The sequence below is a fragment of the Physella acuta genome, unplaced genomic scaffold (genome assembly GCF_028476545.2).
Source record: "Physella acuta isolate Inbredline_101_S28 unplaced genomic scaffold, ASM2847654v3 ptg000430l, whole genome shotgun sequence".
Classification (NCBI taxonomy): domain Eukaryota; kingdom Metazoa; phylum Mollusca; class Gastropoda; family Physidae; genus Physella; species Physella acuta.
Genome location: NW_026731949.1, coordinates 140,800 through 163,181, shown reverse-complemented (window position 1 = coordinate 163,181; position 22,382 = coordinate 140,800). Strand labels below are relative to the sequence as shown.

The window sequence follows — 22,382 nt, the reverse complement described above, 5'->3', positions numbered from 1 at the left end:
AAAAGACAGGTCCTTCAATGACGTAGTAACTGAGAAATCGGGTTTCTTCTGCGATCCAGCGAAAAACGTTATAGCACAGTGTAGACCCATCCAGACTTTTTAAAGTCTGAAATTCACTTTTCTAAATCAAGACTTTTTCCAGACTGCGTACCAATCCTGTTAAACAATGTTAAGTAGCAGAAATATTTAGCTGAAACACTTAACAATAACTAGTTATACAAAATGATTAATAAAGCAGTATATTAAAAATACAATGGGACGGAGTGGTCTAGCGGTAGAGAGCTGGACTGCTAACCCGTAAGTCTCGAGTTCGAATCTGGGTTCAAGTCAGTAGACCGTCCCTGAGTCCACCCAACTCTGATGGGTACCTAACTCACGTTAGGGAAAGTAAAGGCGGCTGGGCATAGTGCTGACCACACTATCTCTTCATATGCCGAGGTCACAGAAACAAGTGAACTCTATTTCACTTGCCCCATAGACCGTCAGGTTTGAAAGGGAAACTTTTTTTTTTATATTAAAAATAAAAGATGACGGCAATTAAAGTATGGTTTACGGTACTTCGGGTGGATTCCGGAACAATGTGACAGACTTTGTCATTGTTTTACTGTTTTTTTACTGCTATACCATTCCGGAATAATAACCGACGCTAAACTAAGGTTTTACCAAAGTTTAGGCCTATAGTAGTATGTATGTATGAAAAAAGGCTGAAAAGTTTTGGCCTACTTTATAAGAAGTCCATGTTGGGGTGGGGGGGGGGGGGAGTCTTCAACACATTTAGCATTTATTAGTTTTTGTTAATGAAAATACTTAGGCTGGTGTATTTCTTATACCAGTGTCAAGGGGGTGTAAGGTAGTTAGCCTAACTAAATAAATAGACAACGGACTTGCGGATGTCAATCCTAACCCCTACCTAGTCCTACCATACGGCTAACCCTAATTTAACCATAAAACTGGATGAGAGTAAGCTACTACCATTATTACCAACTCACCTATTTTCGGAAGAGTCATCAAACATCGGTAACATCAATCATCCCTTAGGCCTTATTATATAATAAACAATACATTACAACATGCACGACCCTGCATACAAAATTTATAGTCTATGTTTAAAATAAAGGATGATATTTAGAATAAACCATTTGAAGCAGAATACCTAGCATAACATCTGACTGCCATCAGGCCTACGGCGCCAAATAGCGCGATTACATTCTACAAGCACTTTTATTTAAATATCTAATTTTAAAGTGGTTATTTTGAGTTTTTACTGCATTTTGAAAAACAATTGACTGAACCTACGTCTTAATGTTTTGACACCGAATACTGATGTAGGCTTGCTATGAAGTAGGTTTACTATGATGTAGGCCTGCTATGAAGTAGGTTTACTATGATGTAGGCTTGCTATGAAGTAGGTTTACTATGATGTAGGCTTGCTATGAAGTGGTTATATGATCCATCAGGGTCTAGAACTAATGGCGTGAATGAAAACTGAAATAGAAGTCATAAACAGTGATGTGCATCACGACAGAAAATGATAATTTTAAAACTTTTCTTACCGTACACAAATGAAAAAGTTTAATGTTTGATATCTAAAAAAGTTTATTAAGATAAACACTTATCATATAGGCCTATTTATATTTTTGAAATATTTTATTTATTTTATTCAGCATATTAGCTCACAGATTCTTCTGTTAATATTTTATAACAGACATTTTTGGAAATCATTAAATGAGTTTGTAAATGTTCTAGCATGGCAAGCTACTAGTACACATCACTTGTTGATGGATTAACATATAGAACTATCAAGTTTTTGTTTATTGGGGAGAAGAAGGTGCATCTAGGTGGACATGTTAAAGGGGTCTGAAAATTCCTTTTTTTTTTCTTAAATGCTTAACACTAGTCACTAGCTTGGTCCATTATTTCCCCTAAATAAACCTGTATTCTTCTACGTCAATCTTTTTTCCTGACATTTAAAAAAAATCTTAATTAGCATAAATAATTTTTGTTCCATCCCACTGAGGCGACACATTTTTCCTTAAGCCCAACCCACACTTTGTTACAGTGAGAAACTGATGTGACCTTGCATATAGTATACTATACTGTATATTATACTGTCGTGTTACAGCTGTCTCAGTATACAGTGCTGTGTAGATAAATGCTTTTAAAATGGCTTTATGAATAAAATAAAATAATGAATTTCCATTACAATCTTGCTCTACAGTCGACTTATGGCCCTCAAAAGAATGGGGATTGTGGAAAATTATGAGGTATGTTTTGGTTTCTGAACTCTAAAACTTCCATGTCACAAATTTGTAAGAAAATGATTAATTTCTGGTGTTTAAATTCATCGACTGAGCTGCTTTCAGGCATCTCTTAGCCCCTCCCCCTCAGGAGAATAATGCCAGAAAAAAACCCACTGATGCACCAATTAATTCATCTACAGTTGTCTACGCATAGGCTGTCCAATAAACTATTAAGATTATAGATAATATATCCATAAAACCCTGAGTTTAGTCATCTCACCTGATCTACATACTGTACAGCTGTACATTTGTTATATCCTACATCATCACCTACCACCAGTGTATACAAGCCTACTATGGGCAGTTTTTAGTTTTTTGATGTCTGGTTGGTGTTTTTTTCTACACATTGATAGCAAACCTTTTTACGTTATTTAATTTGTTAACAGTGTTTTGTGTACTGTGTTTCAGAGAATTCGTGACTTCAGCATAGCTGTTGTTGGTGTGGGTGGTGTTGGCAGTGTGACAGCTGAGATGTTGACTCGCTGTGGTATCGGCAAGGTTAGCCTTTTGGGAAGTGTGTTTAGAGGAAGTTTGTAGTACTTAGGTTTTTGTTATGTCATGTTATGATGAATTATTTGACAAAATGGCATAACTCTTTATACCAAGCTACTTACTAGTGATGATGCTATTTACTACCTTAAGGGCATGGGTGGGTGATGAATACAAAATTAACCAAAATGCTTATTTCTAAACCTATTGCTATAATATTTAGCATATATTAATGACTGAAAGAGTTAAGTATAAAAATTAAAAAAATGGCCAAAAATTTCCTGTAGTTGTGATGGTGGCCATCTACTGTGATGAATCCTAATATCACTGCCCTGTTGTTTGACTGTGTCCTACAGCTACTGTTACTATGTCCCTACAACTAACAATGCCCTACTTCAATGCTCCTGCAATTAACAATGTCCCACCTCCATGCTCTACTTTAATGCCCATACAGCTAACCATGCTGTAATTCCATGCCTTTACTGTTGTTTAACTATGTACCACTTACATGCCTGTAATGTTGTTTAACTATGCCCTATGTCTATGCCCCTACAGCTGCTGTTGTTTGACTATGCCCTATGTCTATGCCCCTACATCTGCTGTTGTTTGACTATGCCCTATGTCTATGCCCCTACATCTGCTGTTGTTTGACTATGCCCTATGTCTATGCCCCTACAGCTACTGTTGTTTGACTATGCCCTATGTCTATGCCCCTACATCTGCTGTTGTTTGACTATGCCCTATGTCTATGCCCCTACAGCTACTGTTGTTTGACTATGCCCTATGTCTATGCCCCTACATCTGCTGTTGTTTGACTATGCCCTATGTCTATGCCCATACAGCTGCTGTTGCTTGACTATGCCCTATGTCTATGCCCCTACATCTGCTGTTGTTTGACTATGCCCTATGTCTATACCCCTACAGCTGCTGTTGTTTGACTGTGTCCTATGTCTATGCCCCTACAGCTGCTGTTGTTTGACTGTGTCCTATGTCTATGCCCCTACAGCTGCTGTTGTTTGACTATGCCCTATGTCTCTGCCCCTACAGCTGCTGTTGTTTGACTATGCCCTATGTCTATGCCCCTACAGCTGCTGTTGTTTGACTATGCCCTATGTCTCTGCCCCTACAGCTGCTGTTGTTTGACTATGCCCTATGTCTATGCCCCTACATCTGCTGTTGTTTGACTATGCCCTATGTCTATGCCCCTACAGCTGCTGTTGTTTGACTATGCCCCTACAGCTGCTGTTGTTTGACTATGCCCTATGTCTCTGCCCCTACAGCTGCTGTTGTTTGACTATGCCCTATGTCTATGCCCCTACATCTGCTGTTGTTTGACTATGCCCTATGTCTATGCCCCTACAGCTGCTGTTGTTTGACTATGCCCTATGTCTATGCCCCTACAGCTGCTGTTGTTTGACTATGCCCTATGTCTCTGCCCCTACAGCTGCTGTTGTTTGACTATGCCCTATGTCTCTGCCCCTACAGCTGCTGTTGTTTGACTATGCCCTATGTCTATGCCCCTACAGCTGCTGTTGTTTGACTATGCCCCTACAGCTGCTGTTGTTTGACTATGCCCTATGTCTCTGCCCCTACAGCTGCTGTTGTTTGACTATGCCCTATGTCTATGCCCCTACATCTGCTGTTGTTTGACTACGCCCTATGTCTATGCCCCTACAGCTGCTGTAGTTTGACTATGCCCTATGTCTATGCCCCTACAGCTGCTGTTGTTTGACTATGCCCTATGTCTCTGCCCCTACAGCTGCTGTTGTTTGACTATGCCCTATGTCTATGCCCCTACAGCTGCTGTTGTTTGACTATGCCCTATGTCTCTGCCCCTACAGCTGCTGTTGTTTGACTATGCCCTATGTCTATGCCCCTACAGCTGCTGTTGTTTGACTATGCCCCTACAGCTGCTGTTGTTTGACTATGCCCTATGTCTCTGCCCCTACAGCTGCTGTTGTTTGACTATGCCCCTACAGCTGCTGTTGTTTGACTATGCCCTATGTCTCTGCCCCTACAGCTGCTGTTGTTTGACTATGCCCTATGTCTATGCCCCTACAGCTGCTGTTGTTTGACTATGCCCTATGTCTATGCCCCTACAGCTGCTGTTGTTTGACTATGCCCCTACAGCTGCTGTTGTTTGACTATGCCCTATGTCTCTGCCCCTACAGCTGCTGTTGTTTGACTATGCCCTATGTCTATGCCCCTACAGCTGCTGTTGTTTGACTATGCCCCTACAGCTGCTGTTGTTTGACTATGCCCTATGTCTATGCCCCTACAGCTGCTGTTGTTTGACTATGCCCTATGTCTCTGCCCCTACAGCTGCTGTTGTTTGACTATGCCCTATGTCTATGCCCCTACATCTGCTGTTGTTTGACTATGCCCTATGTCTATGCCCCTACAGCTGCTGTAGTTTGACTATGCCCTATGTCTATGCCCCTACAGCTGCTGTTGTTTGACTATGCCCTATGTCTCTGCCCCTACAGCTGCTGTTGTTTGACTATGCCCTATGTCTATGCCCCTACATCTGCTGTTGTTTGACTATGCCCTATGTCTATGCCCCTACAGCTGCTGTTGTTTGACTATGCCCCTACAGCTGCTGTTGTTTGACTATGCCCTATGTCTATGCCCCTACAGCTGCTGTTGTTTGACTATGCCCCTACAGCTGCTGTTGTTTGACTATGCCCTATGTCTATGGCCCTACAGCTGCTGCTGTTTGCCTATGTCTATGCTCCTACAGCTGCTGCTGTTTGCCTATGCCCTATGACTATGCCCCTACAGCTGCTGCTGTTTGCCTATGTCTATGCTCCTACAGCTGCTGTTGTTTGACTATGTCTATGCTCCTACAGCTGCTGTTGTTTGACTATGCCCTATGTCTATGCCCCTACAGCTGCTGTTGTTTGACTATGCCCTACAGCTGCTGTTGTTTGACTATGCCCTATGTCTATGCCCCTACAGCTGCTGTTGTTTGACTATGTCTATGCCCCTACAGCTGCTGTTGTTTGACTATGCCCTATGTCTATGCCCCTACAGCTGCTGTTGTTTGACTATGCCCCTACAGCTGCTGTTGTTTGACTATGTCTATGCTCCTACAGCTGCTGCTGTTTGCCTATGTCTATGCTCCTACAGCTGCTGCTGTTTGCCTATGCCCTATGACTATGCCCCTACAGCTGCTGCTGTTTGCCTATGTCTATGCTCCTACAGCTGCTGTTGTTTGACTATGCCCTATGTCTATGCCCCTACAGCTGCTGTTGTTTGACTATGCCCTACAGCTGCTGTTGTTTGACTATGCCCTATGTCTATGCCCCTACAGCTGCTGTTGTTTGACTATGCCCTATGTCTATGCCCCTACAGCTGCTGTTGTTTGACTATGCCCCTACAGCTGCTGTTGTTTGACTATGCCCCTACAGCTGCTGTTGTTTGACTATGCCCTATGTCTCTGCCCCTACAGCTGCTGTTGTTTGACTATGCCCTATGTCTATGCCCCTACAGCTGCTGTTGTTTGACTATGCCCCTACAGCTGCTGTTGTTTGACTATGCCCTATGTCTCTGCCCCTACAGCTGCTGTTGTTTGACTATGCCCCTACAGCTGCTGTTGTTTGACTATGCCCTATGTCTCTGCCCCTACAGCTGCTGTTGTTTGACTATGCCCTATGTCTATGCCCCTACAGCTGCTGTTGTTTGACTATGCCCTATGTCTATGCCCCTACAGCTGCTGTTGTTTGACTATGCCCCTACAGCTGCTGTTGTTTGACTATGCCCTATGTCTCTGCCCCTACAGCTGCTGTTGTTTGACTATGCCCTATGTCTATGCCCCTACAGCTGCTGTTGTTTGACTATGCCCCTACAGCTGCTGTTGTTTGACTATGCCCTATGTCTATGCCCCTACAGCTGCTGTTGTTTGACTATGCCCTATGTCTCTGCCCCTACAGCTGCTGTTGTTTGACTATGCCCTATGTCTATGCCCCTACATCTGCTGTTGTTTGACTATGCCCTATGTCTATGCCCCTACAGCTGCTGTAGTTTGACTATGCCCTATGTCTATGCCCCTACAGCTGCTGTTGTTTGACTATGCCCTATGTCTCTGCCCCTACAGCTGCTGTTGTTTGACTATGCCCTATGTCTATGCCCCTACATCTGCTGTTGTTTGACTATGCCCTATGTCTATGCCCCTACAGCTGCTGTTGTTTGACTATGCCCCTACAGCTGCTGTTGTTTGACTATGCCCTATGTCTATGCCCCTACAGCTGCTGTTGTTTGACTATGCCCCTACAGCTGCTGTTGTTTGACTATGCCCTATGTCTATGCCCCTACAGCTGCTGCTGTTTGCCTATGTCTATGCTCCTACAGCTGCTGCTGTTTGCCTATGCCCTATGACTATGCCCCTACAGCTGCTGCTGTTTGCCTATGTCTATGCTCCTACAGCTGCTGTTGTTTGACTATGTCTATGCTCCTACAGCTGCTGTTGTTTGACTATGCCCTATGTCTATGCCCCTACAGCTGCTGTTGTTTGACTATGCCCTACAGCTGCTGTTGTTTGACTATGCCCTATGTCTATGCCCCTACAGCTGCTGTTGTTTGACTATGTCTATGCCCCTACAGCTGCTGTTGTTTGACTATGCCCTATGTCTATGCCCCTACAGCTGCTGTTGTTTGACTATGCCCCTACAGCTGCTGTTGTTTGACTATGTCTATGCTCCTACAGCTGCTGCTGTTTGCCTATGTCTATGCTCCTACAGCTGCTGCTGTTTGCCTATGCCCTATGACTATGCCCCTACAGCTGCTGCTGTTTGCCTATGTCTATGCTCCTACAGCTGCTGTTGTTTGACTATGCCCTATGTCTATGCCCCTACAGCTGCTGTTGTTTGACTATGCCCTACAGCTGCTGTTGTTTGACTATGCCCTATGTCTATGCCCCTACAGCTGCTGTTGTTTGACTATGTCTATGCCCCTACAGCTGCTGTTGTTTGACTATGCCCTATGTCTATGCCCCTACAGCTGCTGTTGTTTGACTATGCCCCTACAGCTGCTGTTGTTTGACTATGTCTATGCTCCTACAGCTGCTGCTGTTTGCCTATGTCTATGCTCCTACAGCTGCTGCTGTTTGCCTATGCCCTATGACTATGCCCCTACAGCTGCTGCTGTTTGCCTATGTCTATGCTCCTACAGCTGCTGTTGTTTGACTATGCCCTATGTCTATGCCCCTACAGCTGCTGTTGTTTGACTATGCCCTATGTCTATGCCCCTACAGCTGCTGTTGTTTGACTATGCCCTATGTCTATGCCCCTACAGCTGCTGTTGTTTGACTATGCCCTATGTCTATGCCCCTACAGCTGCTGTTTGACTATGCCCTATGTCTATGCCCCTACAGCTGCTGTTGTTTGACTATGCCCTATGTCTATGCCCCTACATCTGTTGTTGTTTGACTATGCCCTATGTCTATGCCCCTACAGCTGCTGTTGTTTGACTATGCCCTACAGCTTCTGTTGTTTGACTATGCCCTATGTCTATGCCCCTACAGCTGCTGTTGTTTGACTATGCCCTATGTCTATGCCCCTACAGCTGCTGTTGTTTGACTATGCCCTATGTCTATGCCCCTACATCTGCTGTTGTTTGACTATGCCCTATGTCTATGCCCCTACAGCTGCTGTTGTTTGACTATGCCCTATGTCTATGCGCCTACAGCTGCTGTTTGACTATGCCCTATGTCTATGCCCTTACAGCTGCTGTTTGACTATGCCCTATGTCTATGCCCCTACAGCTGCTGTTGTTTGACTATGCCCTATGTCTATGCCCCTGCAGCTAACAATGCCCTATGTCTATGCCCCTACAGCTGCTGTTGTTTGACTATGCCCCTACAGCTGCTGTTGTTTGACTATGCCCTATGTCTATGCCCCTACAGCTGCTGTTTGACTATGCCCTATGACTATGCCCCTACAGCTGCTGTTGTTTGACTATGCCCTATGTCTATGCCCCTACAGCTGCTGTTGTTTGACTATGCCCTATGTCTATGCCCCTACAGCTGCTGTTGTTTGACAATGCCCTATGTCTATGCCCCTACAGCTGCTGTTGTTTGACTATGCCCCTACAGCTGCTGTTGTTTGACTATGCCCTACAGCTGCTGTTGTTTGACTATGCCCTATGTCTATGCCCCTACAGCTGCTGTTGTTTGACTATGTCTATGCCCCTACAGCTGCTGTTGTTTGACTATGCCCTATGTCTATGCCCCTACAGCTGCTGTTGTTTGACTATGCCCTATGTCTATGCCCCTACAGCTGCTGTTGTTTGACTATGCCCTATGTCTATGCCCCTACAGCTGCTGTTGTTTGACTATGCCCCTACAGCTGCTGTTGTTTGACTATGCCCTATGTCTCTGCCCCTACAGCTGCTGTTGTTTGACTATGCCCTATGTCTCTGCCCCTACAGCTGCTGTTGTTTGACTATGACAAGGTGGAGCTGGCTAACATGAACAGGCTGTTCTACCAGCCGCACCAAGCTGGTCTCAGCAAGGTCGAGGCTGCAGAGAGGACGCTCAGGTAAATCACACTTTGTAGAGCCACAGGTAAATCACATTTTGTGGAGCCTTGGGTAAATCACATTTTGTAGAGCCACAGGTAAATCACATTTTGTAGACCCATCAGGTAAATCACATTTTGTAGAGCCACAGGTAAATCACATTTTGTAGAGCCACAGGTAAATCACATTTAGTAGACCCATCAGGTAAATCACATTTTGTAGACCCATCAGGTAAATCACATTTTATAGAGCCTCAGGTAAATCACATTTTGTAGAGCCTCAGGTAAATCACATTTTGTAGAGCCTCAGGTAAATCACATTTTGTAGAGCCTCAGGTAAATCACATTTTGTAGAGCCTCAGGTAAATCACATTTTGTAGAGCCTCAGGTAAATCACATTTAGTAGACCCATCAGGTAAATCACATTTTGTAGACCCATCAGGTAAATCACATTTTATAGAGCCTCAGGTAAATCACATTTTGTTGAGCCTCAGGTAAATCACATTTTGTAGAGCCTCAGGTAAATCACATTTTGTAGAGCCTCAGGTAAATCACATTTTGTAGAGCCTCAGGTAAATCACATTTTGTGGAGCCACAGGTAAATCACATTTAGTAGACCCATGAGATATATCACATTTTGTGGACCTGTATGTTAACATTTTGTAGTCACACAAGTCAGTAACCTTTTGTGAGCACACATTTTGAATGTTTGGATGTAGTTTTGTAGTAACTAAAAGTCTAATGGGGGGGGGTTGCATTCATTTGTTATGTCCTCCTTTATTCCCCTGGGGTTGAAGGTAAAAAATTTCACCCTTGACTCTTAAATGAACTTTGTGAACTTTACCCTTTTTATTCCAGTAAATAACCCTTCAGATTTGTAGCTCAGTTGATAGTTCTCTGCAAATATTACTGTTAGGATTGTTATATATAAGTATTCATGTAGATTTAGAGTCACGTCCCTTTTGTTTACATGTTTTCATTAACCTTCAATCTATAGTCTATTTAGTTTTATTGAGATTAAATAATGTTAATAAAGAGTACGCACAATTCTGTAGCATAGGAACGATTGGGGGGGAAGTGACAGATGGCACAAAAATACTTAGAGGTTAGTTAGGGTATAAAAGGTGGGGTTAGGAAAGTTAGGGGGTCCATTCTCTTATAGGCAGACTAGGATTCATTTCATCTCTCAAGCAATAAAGAAGTTAACCACATACAGACTTCGTGTTTGATAATTGTCGACCTTTCCTCACCGCACGTCTCAACAATTCTTTACTGATTAAAATAAAAGTAACTGATAGAAGTTGATGAAATTTATATGTAATTATTAATGAATGGACAGAAAGATTTTGGTTTGCTCACACAAGTTTGTTTTATCTGGATATTGATTTATCAAATTTTGATTCACAAGCAATCTTTTGTTTCAGAGAAATCAACCCAGATGTTGAGTTTGAAGTTTACAACTACAACATTACAACAGTTGATAACTTTCAACATTTCATGGACAGAATCAGGTGAGGGTCGCAGTTGGTTCCCTAGCTCTGATCTAACATAAACATTTCATGGACAGAATCAGGTGAGGGTCGCAGTTGGTTCCCTAGCTCTGATCTAACCTAAACATTTCATGGACAGAATCAGGTGAGGGTCGCAGTTGGTTCCCTAGCTCTGATCTAACATAAACATTTCATGGACAGAATCAGGTGAGGGTCGCAGTTGGTTCCCTAGCTCTGATCTAACCTAAACATTTCATGGACAGAATCAGGTGAGGGTCGCAGTTGGTTCCCTAGCTCTGATCTAACCTAAACATTTCATGGACAGAATCAGGTGAGGGTCGCAGTTGGTTCCCTAGCTCTGATCTAACATAAACATTTCATGGACAGAATCAGGTGAGGGTCGCAGTTGGTTCCCTAGCTCTGATCTAACCTAAACATTTCATGGACAGAATCAGGTGAGGGTCGCAGTTGGTTCCCTAGCTCTGATCTAACCTAAACATTTCATGGACAGAATCAGGTGAGGGTCGCAGTTGGTTCCCTAGCTCTGATCTAACATAAACATTTCATGGACAGAATCAGGTGAGGGTCGCAGTTGGTTCCCTAGCTCTGATCTAACCTAAACATTTCATGGACAGAATCAGGTGAGGGTCGCAGTTGGTTCCCTAGCTCTGATCTAACCTAAACATTTCATGGACAGAATCAGGTGAGGGTCGCAGTTGGTTCCCTAGCTCTGATCTAACCTAAACATTTCATGGACAGAATCAGGTGAGGGTCGCAGTTGGTTCCCTAGCTCTGATCTAACCTAAACATTTCATGGACAGAATCAGGTGAGGGTCGCAGTTGGTTCCCTAGCTCTGATCTAACCTAAACATTTCATGGACAGAATCAGGTGAGGGTCGCAGTTGGTTCCCTAGCTCTGATCTAACCTAAACATTTCATGGACAGAATCAGGTGAGGGTCGCAGTTGGTTCCCTAGCTCTGATCTAACATAAACATTTCATGGACAGAATCAGGTGAGGGTCGCAGTTGGTTCCCTAGCTCTGATCTAACCTAAACATTTCATGGACAGAATCAGGTGAGGGTCGCAGTTGGTTCCCTAGCTCTGATCTAACCTAAACATTTCATGGACAGAATCAGGTGAGGGTCGCAGTTGGTTCCCTAGCTCTGATCTAACGTAAACAAGAAATACAACAGTTACAGTTATCTTCGACTGGGATTTAGATAATCTACATGGTATAATAATCCTCACTAAATGCATTAATCTGTGTGGTGGATAAAAATATATTTAATCTGAAAATATTGCATTCTTGTCTCTATATTTACTTTCTTGTATACAAAGTATAGAGGAAGTATTGTAATTATGCAAACAAAATTTAGATTTTTACAAATCTCGACGTTTTACACCTCCCTGAGCTGGAAACTTTTTTTTTTGCAATTTTGTCCATATGTCTGTGTGTGTGTATTTCTGTAACTTGAGTACTGTTTCAGATAGATAAATGAAATTTCAGATGTAGGTAAAAGATCTTATACTCTGCCTTCTGTTGAATTTTGAGTAATTTCTGTTGACCGGAAGTAGTAATTTACGCTATTTCCGATTTCTCAAAAAACTCATGTGATTTTTATTAAGTACTAATAATTCACCTCACTATTATACACATTTTGTTTTGGCCTTCACTTGGCGAGCAATTCTATATTCTACAAGATTCTATTTTAAAAACTTTAAGTATTTAAAATGGATTAAAAATCATGTCTATATCCCGAGAAAGTTGAGGGGAGGTAACTCCCGCTTTATTTTTATCTTGTCATTTGGTTTTATTTTCAGGTTAGGGGGCAAACAGCAGGACACACATTGACCTAGTTCTCACATATCGACCTAGTTCTCACGTATTGACCTAGTTCTCAATTGACCTAGTTCTCATGTATTGACCTAGTTCTCACATATTGACCTACTTTTTATGTCCTTTTGTTTTATTTTCAGACTGGGTGGCAAACAGCAGGACACGCCTGTTGACCTAGTTCTCAGCTGTGTAGACAACTTTGAAGCTCGTATGGCAATTAACACAGTAGGTTTGAGATGTTTTTCTACATGTATTTACATTTATTGTTGTCTACATCATGAAATTGAATCAAATTTGAATGTCAGGAAGTTTTAAACTTATTGATGTTAAGTTTTGTCAAGTGCAAAAAATGTAAATAAAAAAAACAATTTTTATCAAATGTAAAGAAATAAAAACAAATTTTGTTGTTCACATTTAGCTAAACGTGGTATTGCTTTCAGTGATTCAAGGCTAAGTCAAAGTTGAACAAAAAATGTTGGTGTTTTGTAAAGTTTAAACCTTGTTATAGATTACATTCTTGTAATTCTGTTTATCTGTTTCTGTTTGATTAAAATCTTGTGGTCAACTGTTTCAGGCCTGCAATGAGCTGGGTCAGTCGTGGTTTGATTAAAATCTTGTGGTCAACTGTTTCAGGCCTGCAATGAGCTGGGTCAGTCGTGGTTTGATTAAAATCTTGTGGTCAACTGTTTCAGGCCTGCAATGAACTGGGTCAGTCGTGGTTTGATTAAAATCTTGTGGTCAACTGTTTCAGGCCTGCAATGAGCTGGGTCAGTCGTGGTTTGATTAAAATCTTGTGGTCATCTGTTTCAGGCCTGCAATGAACTGGGTCAGTCGTGGTTTGATTAAAATCTTGTGGTCAACTGTTTCAGGCCTGCAATGAACTGGGTCAGTCGTGGTTTGATTAAAATCTTGTGGTCAACTGTTTCAGGCCTGCAATGAGCTGGGTCAGTCGTGGTTTGATTAAAATCTTGTGGTCAACTGTTTCAGGCCTGCAATGAACTGGGTCAGTCGTGGTTTGATTAAAATCTTGTGGTCAACTGTTTCAGGCCTGCAATGAACTGGGTCAGTCGTGGTTTGATTAAAATCTTGTGGTCAACTGTTTCAGGCCTGCAATGAACTGGGTCAGTCGTGGTTTGATTAAAATCTTGTGGTCAACTGTTTCAGGCCTGCAATGAACTGGGTCAGTCGTGGTTTGATTAAAATCTTGTGGTCATCTGTTTCAGGCCTGCAATGAACTGGGTCAGTCGTGGTTTGATTAAAATCTTGTGGTCAACTGTTTCAGGCCTGCAATGAACTGGGTCAGTCGTGGTTTGATTAAAATCTTGTGGTCAACTGTTTCAGGCTTGCAATGAACTGGGTCAGTCGTGGTTTGATTAAAATCTTGTGGTCATCTGTTTCAGGCCTGCAATGAACTGGGTCAGTCGTGGTTTGATTAAAATCTTGTGGTCAACTGTTTCAGGCCTGCAATGAACTGGGTCAGTCGTGGTTTGATTAAAATCTTGTGGTCAACTGTTTCAGGCCTGCAATGAACTGGGTCAGTCGTGGTTTGATTAAAATCTTGTGGTCAACTGTTTCAGGCCTGCAATGAACTGGGTCAGTCGTGGTTTGATTAAAATCTTGTGGTCAACTGTTTCAGGCCTGCAATGAACTGGGTCAGTCGTGGTTTGATTAAAATCTTGTGGTCAACTGTTTCAGGCCTGCAATGAACTGGGTCAGTCGTGGTTTGATTAAAATCTTGTGGTCAACTGTTTCAGGCCTGCAATGAACTGGGTCAGTCGTGGTTTGATTAAAATCTTGTGGTCAACTGTTTCAGGCCTGCAATGAACTGGGTCAGTCGTGGTTTGATTAAAATCTTGTGGTCAACTGTTTCAGGCCTGCAATGAACTGATCAGTCGTGGTTTGATTAAAATCTTGTGGTCAACTGTTTCAGGCCTGCAATGAACTGGGTCAGTCGTGGTTTGATTAAAATCTTGTGGTCAACTGTTTCAGGCCTGCAATGAACTGGGTCAGTCGTGGTTTGATTAAAATCTTGTGGTCAACTGTTTCAGGCCTGCAATGAACTGGGTCAGTCGTGGTTTGATTAAAATCTTGTGGTCAACTGTTTCAGGCCTGCAATGAACTGGGTCAGTCGTGGTTTGATTAAAATCTTGTGGTCAACTGTTTCAGGCCTGCAATGAACTGGGTCAGTCGTGGTTTGATTAAAATCTTGTGGTCAACTGTTTCAGGCTTGCAATGAACTGGGTCAGTCGTGGTTTGATTAAAATCTTGTGGTCATCTGTTTCAGGCCTGCAATGAACTGGGTCAGTCGTGGTTTGATTAAAATCTTGTGGTCAACTGTTTCAGGCCTGCAATGAACTGGGTCAGTCGTGGTTTGATTAAAAGCTTGTGGTCAACTGTTTCAGGCCTGCAATGAACTGGGTCAGTCGTGGTTTGATTAAAATCTTGTGGTCAACTGTTTCAGGCCTGCAATGAACTGGGTCAGTCGTGGTTTGATTAAAATCTTGTGGTCATCTGTTTCAGGCCTGCAATGAACTGGGTCAGTCGTGGTTTGATTAAAATCTTGTGGTCAACTGTTTCAGGCCTGCAATGAACTGGGTCAGTCGTGGTTTGATTAAAATCTTGTGGTCAACTGTTTCAGGCCTGCAATGAACTGGGTCAGTCGTGGTTTGATTAAAATCTTGTGGTCAACTGTTTCAGGCCTGCAATGAACTGGGTCAGTCGTGGTTTGATTAAAATCTTGTGGTCAACTGTTTCAGGCCTGCAATGAACTGGGTCAGTCGTGGTTTGATTAAAATCTTGTGGTCAACTGTTTCAGGCCTGCAATGAACTGGGTCAGTCGTGGTTTGATTAAAATCTTGTGGTCAACTGTTTCAGGCCTGCAATGAACTGGGTCAGTCGTGGTTTGATTAAAATCTTGTGGTCAACTGTTTCAGGCCTGCAATGAACTGGGTCAGTCGTGGTTTGATTAAAATCTTGTGGTCAACTGTTTCAGGCCTGCAATGAACTGATCAGTCGTGGTTTGATTAAAATCTTGTGGTCAACTGTTTCAGGCCTGCAATGAACTGGGTCAGTCGTGGTTTGATTAAAATCTTGTGGTCAACTGTTTCAGGCCTGCAATGAACTGGGTCAGTCGTGGTTTGATTAAAATCTTGTGGTCAACTGTTTCAGGCCTGCAATGAACTGGGTCAGTCGTGGTTTGATTAAAATCTTGTGGTCAACTGTTTCAGGCCTGCAATGAACTGGGTCAGTCGTGGTTTGATTAAAATCTTGTGGTCAACTGTTTCAGGCCTGCAATGAACTGGGTCAGTCGTGGTTTGATTAAAATCTTGTGGTCAACTGTTTCAGGCCTGCAATGAACTGGGTCAGTCGTGGTTTGATTAAAATCTTGTGGTCAACTGTTTCAGGCCTGCAATGAACTGGGTCAGTCGTGGTTTGATTAAAATCTTGTGGTCAACTGTTTCAGGCCTGCAATGAACTGGGTCAGTCGTGGTTTGATTAAAATCTTGTGGTCAACTGTTTCAGGCCTGCAATGAACTGGGTCAGTCGTGGTTTGATTAAAATCTTGTGGTCAACTGTTTCAGGCCTGCAATGAACTGATCAGTCGTGGTTTGATTAAAATCTTGTGGTCAACTGTTTCAGGCCTGCAATGAACTGGGTCAGTCGTGGTTTGATTAAAATCTTGTGGTCAACTGTTTCAGGCCTGCAATGAACTGGGTCAGTCGTGGTTTGATTAAAATCTTGTGGTCAACTGTTTCAGGCCTGCAATGAACTGGGTCAGTCGTGGTTTGATTAAAATCTTGTGGTCAACTGTTTCAGGCCTGCAATGAACTGGGTCAGTCGTGGTTTGATTAAAATCTTGTGGTCAACTGTTTCAGGCCTGCAATGAACTGGGTCAGTCGTGGTTTGATTAAAATCTTGTGGTCAACTGTTTCAGGCTTGCAATGAACTGGGTCAGTCGTGGTTTGATTAAAATCTTGTGGTCATCTGTTTCAGGCCTGCAATGAACTGGGTCAGTCGTGGTTTGATTAAAATCTTGTGGTCAACTGTTTCAGGCCTGCAATGAACTGGGTCAGTCGTGGTTTGATTAAAAGCTTGTGGTCAACTGTTTCAGGCCTGCAATGAACTGGGTCAGTCGTGGTTTGATTAAAATCTTGTGGTCAACTGTTTCAGGCCTGCAATGAACTGGGTCAGTCGTGGTTTGATTAAAATCTTGTGGTCAACTGTTTCAGGCCTGCAATGAACTGGGTCAGTCGTGGTTTGATTAAAAGCTTGTGGTCAACTGTTTCAGGCCTGCAATGAACTGGGTCAGTCGTGGTTTGATTAAAATCTTGTGGTCAACTGTTTCAGGCCTGCAATGAACTGGGTCAGTCGTGGTTTGATTAAAATCTTGTGGTCAACTGTTTCAGGCCTGTAATGAACTGGGTCAGTCGTGGTTTGAGTCTGGGGTCAGTGAGAACGCTGTGTCTGGTCACATCCAGTTTATTGTACCTGGGGACACCTCATGCTTCGCTGTAAGTTGTGTGTGTGTGTTGAGTTGTGTGTGTCTGTGTATGTTGCTGTAAGTTGTGTGTGTGTGTTGAGTTGTGTGTGTCTGTATAAGTCGCTGTAAGTTGATTATGTCATTAACTTTAACCATTTGCTGTCTGTATAATTTTTAAAAACCAGATCTCGCCACTTGCTTGGTATACTGTCTCACACTGTTACTAGGTCACCTTCCGTGTTGAATAATATTTTTTTCTATTGCTACGTCCTGTGAAGGTTTTAAATGAAAGAGAAAAAGTATGCAAGTTTCCATGTATATTAAAAAACCTAATGTCCAATAATATTGGTCTGAAAGAGTTTTATTACATTTTAATTTCCTGTATGGACAAGTGAAACTACACATTTTTTAACTTAAGATACAGGAAAAAGTTCTTAGCTTATTATGCTTGATGCTAAAGATCCTAACAATTCCCAATTAATAATAAAACCTAGACAGCTATTGTAACAGCTGGTAACATGGGTGAGAGAAAAGTGCTAGACCTTTCATGCTGCCCCATTTAGCCTAGCCAATAAGTTTGCGCAGGTTGTTACACTTTACCCCAGTGTGCCACGACACACCCACACAGATCAGAGAACTCAACTGATCTAACTTCTAATCTCCTATGTTACACTTTACCCCAGTGTGCCCCTCCACTAGTCGTGGCCACCCACACAGATGAGAGGACCCTGAAGAAAGAGGGCGTGTGTGCGGCCAGTCTCCCCACCACCATGGCTGTTGTTGCTGGGTTCCTGGTTCAGAATGTCCTCAAGTAAGTCACTAGCTGGTCCAGTATGTACTCAAGTAAAGTCAATTGTTTAGTTGTATATTATAAGTGTAACTATAAGTAAAACAACAGTTTCAGTATCTAGTATTTTTTAATTTTTTTTTTTTTTTTTTTTTTTTTTAATTTTTAAATATTGCTTTAACTTATATCTATTGAAATAGTTTCAATTTTTGCATTTTTCTGTCTTTATCTTCCTGGTTGTTTTGAATTTTTGTTTTCAAAATTGTACTATGTTTATTTAAAAATACTTTTAAAAATACATTAAACTTTTTAAATACACTGCAGAAAGCCAACCAAATAAAATGTCAATGTTTAAAATAAAAGTAAGAATTAGTTAGCAACTAAACCACAACTACCCACCACCTCACCTGTCTCTACCATCCCACCACCTCACCTGTGTCTACCACCTCACCTGTGTCTACCATCCCACCACCTCACCTGTGTCTACCACCTCACCTGTGTCTACCATCCCACCACCTCACCTGTGTCTACCATCTCACCTGTGTCTACCATCCCACCACCTCACCTGTCTCTACAATCCCACCACCTCACCTGTGTCTACCATCTCACCTGTGTCTACCATCCCACCACCTCACCTGTCTCTACCATCCCACCACCTCACCTGTGTCTACCATCCCACCACCTCACCTGTGTCTACCATCCCACCACCTCACCTGTGTCTACCACCTCACCTGTGTCTACCATCCCACCACCTCACCTGTCTCTACCATCCCACCACCTCACCTTTGTCTACCATCTCACCTGTGTCTACCATCCCACCACCTCACCTGTCTCTACCATCCCACCACCTCACCTGTGTCTACCATCCCACCACCTCACCTGTCTCTACCATCCCACCACCTCACCTTTGTCTACCATCTCACCTGTGTCTACCATCCCACCACCTCACCTGTCTCTACCATCCCACCACCTCACCTGTGTCTACCATCCCACCACCTCACCTGTCTCTACCATCCCACCACCTCACCTGTGTCTACCATCTCACCTGTGTCTACCATCCCACCACCTTACCTGTCTCTACCATCCCACCACCTCACCTGACTCTACCATCCCACCACCTCACCTGACTCTACTACCCCACAGGTACCTGCTCCAGTTTGGATCTGTCTCCTACTACCTGGGCTACAACGCCCTCCAGGATTTTTTCCCCACCATGAGGATGAAGCCCAACCCCCAGTGTGATGACTCACATTGTCGCAGACAACAGCAGCTGTTCCAGGTCTGTCCTCACGTCATTAGACTCAGTTCCTGGAGTCACATGTCAGTTCCTGGAGTCACATGTCAGTTCCTGGGGTCACATGTCAGTTCCTGAGGTCACATGTCAGTTCCTGGGGTCATATGTCAGTTCCTGGGGTCACATGTCAGTTCCTGAGGTCACATGTCAGTTCCTGAGGTCACATGTCAGTTCCTGAGGTCACATGTCAGTTCCTGAGGTCACATGTCAGTTCCTGAGGTCACATGTCAGTTCCTGAGGTCACATGTCAGTTCCTGAGGTCACATGTCAGTTCCTGAGGTCACATGTCAGTTCCTGAGGTCACATGTCAGTTCCTGGGGTCACATGTCAGTTCCTGAGGTCACATGTCAGTTCCTGAGGTCACATGTCAGTTCCTGAGGTCACATGTCAGTTCCTGGGGTCACATGTCAGTTCCTGAGGTCACATGTCAGTTCCTGGGGTCACATGTCAGTTCCTGAGGTCACATCTTCACCTCAAATTTATATTTTCCAATCAGATTTTTGCATCTGATAAACACCTTTCAATAGCTGAAATTTTCAAGATAAAATTTGAAAGCTATTCAGCCATACATTTAAAAATCATTATACTTTTTTCCCCCATTTCATCACTAGCAACTTAAGTAGAAGTAGAATTAGCAATTGTTTATATTATGGATTTTTAATTAAATGATTTTTGCACCCTGCATTACCCCACCCCACCCTGTATTATTACTCCACCTCACTATTTGTTAAAACCCCACTCCACCAAGTGTTATCCCACTCCACCCTATATTACCCCGCTCCACCGTGTGTTACAGGAGAGAGAAGCCGCTAGACCAAAGACAGACAAGCAGGAGAAAGTGGAGGAGGTGGCTGTGGTACATGAGGAGAATGAGTGGAGTAAGTGGATTGTTATGTGGGGGGGGGGGGGGGAATCCCACAGATTACCTAGTTGTATATGTTGTCCTATGATGACATGTATTCCTCCTGATGCCGAATTCTCGAGTTCAAATCTGGGTCCTAGTCAGTAGGAAGTCCCTGAGTCCACCCAGCTCATATGGGTACCTGACTCTTGCTAGGGAAAGTAAAAGCAGCTGGGCAAAGTGCTGACCACACCTTCCCTAAATAGGCTGAGCTCAAGAAGCATAATATGAACACTGCTAATCTGCCCAATAGATCGCTAGGTCTAAAGAGGATTCTTTAGTTTACTTTACATTCCCCCATTTGCATATATTACCATGATGCCATATATTCATCTAATGTCATATTCTCTCTGTACCTGTTAATTGAGGTTATGATGTCATATACTCCCATTGATGTCATGCATTCCCCTGATGTCATATACTCCCCCAATGTCATGCATTCCCCTGAAGTCATATATTCCCCTGTACATGCAGGTATAGAGATTGTGATGTCATGTACTCCCCTGATGTCATATACTCCCCCAATGTCACATACTCCCCCAATGTCATATACTCCCCCAATGTCATGTATTCCCCTGTACCTGCAGGTATAGAGATTGTGATGTCATGTACTCCCCTGATGTCATATACTCCCCCAATGTCACATACTCCCCCAATGTCATGTATTCCCATGTACATGCAGGTATAGAGATTGTGATGTCATGTACTCCCCCAATGTCTTGTATTCCCCTGTACATGCAGGTATAGAGATTGTGATGTCATGTACTCCCCCAATGTCATATATTCCCCTGTACCTGCAGGTATAGAGATTGTGATGTCATGTACTCCCCCAATGTCATATATTCCCCTATACCTGTCGGTATAGATATTATTATGTCATATACTCCCCCAATGTCATGTATTCCCCTGTACCTGCAGGTATATGGATTATTATGTCATGTACTCCCATCATGTCATATATTCCCCCAATGTCATGTATTCCCCTGTACCTACAGGTATAGAGATTGTGATGTCATGTACTCCCCCAATGTCATGTACGCCCCTGATGTCATATACTCCCTCTATTTCATGTACTCCCCCAATGTCATGTATTCCCCCTATACCTACAGGTATAGAGATTGTGATGTCATGTATTCCCCCAATGTCATGTACTCCCCCTATACCTGCAGGTATAGAGATTGTGATGTCATATACTCCCCCAATGTCATATACTCCCCCAATGTCATATATTCCCCCTATACCTACAGGTATAGAGATTGTGATGTCATATACTCCCCCAATGTCATATATTCCCCCTATACCTACAGGTATAGAGATTGTGATGTCATATACTCCCCCAATGTCATATATTCCCCCTATACCTACAGGTATAGAGATTGTGATGTCATATACTCCCCCAATGTCATATATTCCCACTGTACCTACAGGTATAGAGATTGTGATGTCATGTACTCCCCTGATGTCATATTCTCCCCCAATGTCATATATTCCCCCTATACCTGCAGGTATAGAGATTGTGATGTCATGTACTCCCCTGATGTCATGTACTCCCCCAATGTCATGTATTCCCCCTATACCTACAGGTATAGAGATTGTGATGTCATATACTCCCCCAATGTCATATATTCCCCCTATACCTACAGGTATAGAGATTGTGATGTCATATACTCCCCCAATGTCATATATTCCCCCTATACCTACAGGTATAGAGATTGTGATGTCATGTACTCCCCTGATGTCATATACTCCCCTGATGTCATATACTCCCCCAATGTCATATATTCCCCCTATACCTGCAGGTATAGAGATTGTGATGTCATGTACTCCCCCAATGTCATGTATTCCCCCTATACCTACAGGTATAGAAATTGTAGCTGAGACAACAGAAGAAGAAGCTCTGGCGGCTGAAGGTAAAAAACCAGAGCTGACAGAAGGAGTTACAGTGGCTTACACTAAGCCTGCCACACAGGTGAGTTAACCTGAAGGTAAAAAACCAGAGCTGACAGAAGGAGTTACAGTGGCTTACACTAAGCCTGCCACACAGGTGAGTTAACCTGCCACACAGGTGAGTTAACCTGCCACACAGGTGAGTTAACCTGCCACACAGGTGAGTTAACCTGCCACACAGGTGAGTTAACCTGCCACACCAAAGAGCTTGTCTAACCATGTTTTCTCTACACCAAAGAGCTTGTCTAACCATGTTTTCTCTACACCAAAGAGCTTGTCTAACCATGTTTTCTCTACACCAAAGAGCTTGTCTGACCATGTTTTCTCCCCACCAAAGAGCT

The 22,382-nt window shown here is 43.1% G+C and overlaps 1 protein-coding gene across 1 annotated transcript in view; it reads left to right on the top strand.

The window, feature by feature from the left end:
* Positions 1 to 22,382, top strand: part of LOC131942878 (ubiquitin-like modifier-activating enzyme 5) — a 28,910-nt gene that overhangs the window by 3,933 nt on the left and 2,595 nt on the right. The window contains exons 2-11 of the mRNA XM_059302840.1: positions 2,219 to 2,264; positions 2,709 to 2,798; positions 9,216 to 9,325; positions 10,729 to 10,815; positions 12,773 to 12,857; positions 17,039 to 17,143; positions 17,796 to 17,923; positions 19,043 to 19,178; positions 19,990 to 20,071; positions 21,954 to 22,063. Coding sequence (XP_059158823.1) covers positions 2,219 to 2,264; positions 2,709 to 2,798; positions 9,216 to 9,325; positions 10,729 to 10,815; positions 12,773 to 12,857; positions 17,039 to 17,143; positions 17,796 to 17,923; positions 19,043 to 19,178; positions 19,990 to 20,071; positions 21,954 to 22,063 — 979 coding nt within the window. The remainder of the gene's footprint in view (positions 1 to 2,218; positions 2,265 to 2,708; positions 2,799 to 9,215; positions 9,326 to 10,728; positions 10,816 to 12,772; positions 12,858 to 17,038; positions 17,144 to 17,795; positions 17,924 to 19,042; positions 19,179 to 19,989; positions 20,072 to 21,953; positions 22,064 to 22,382) is intronic.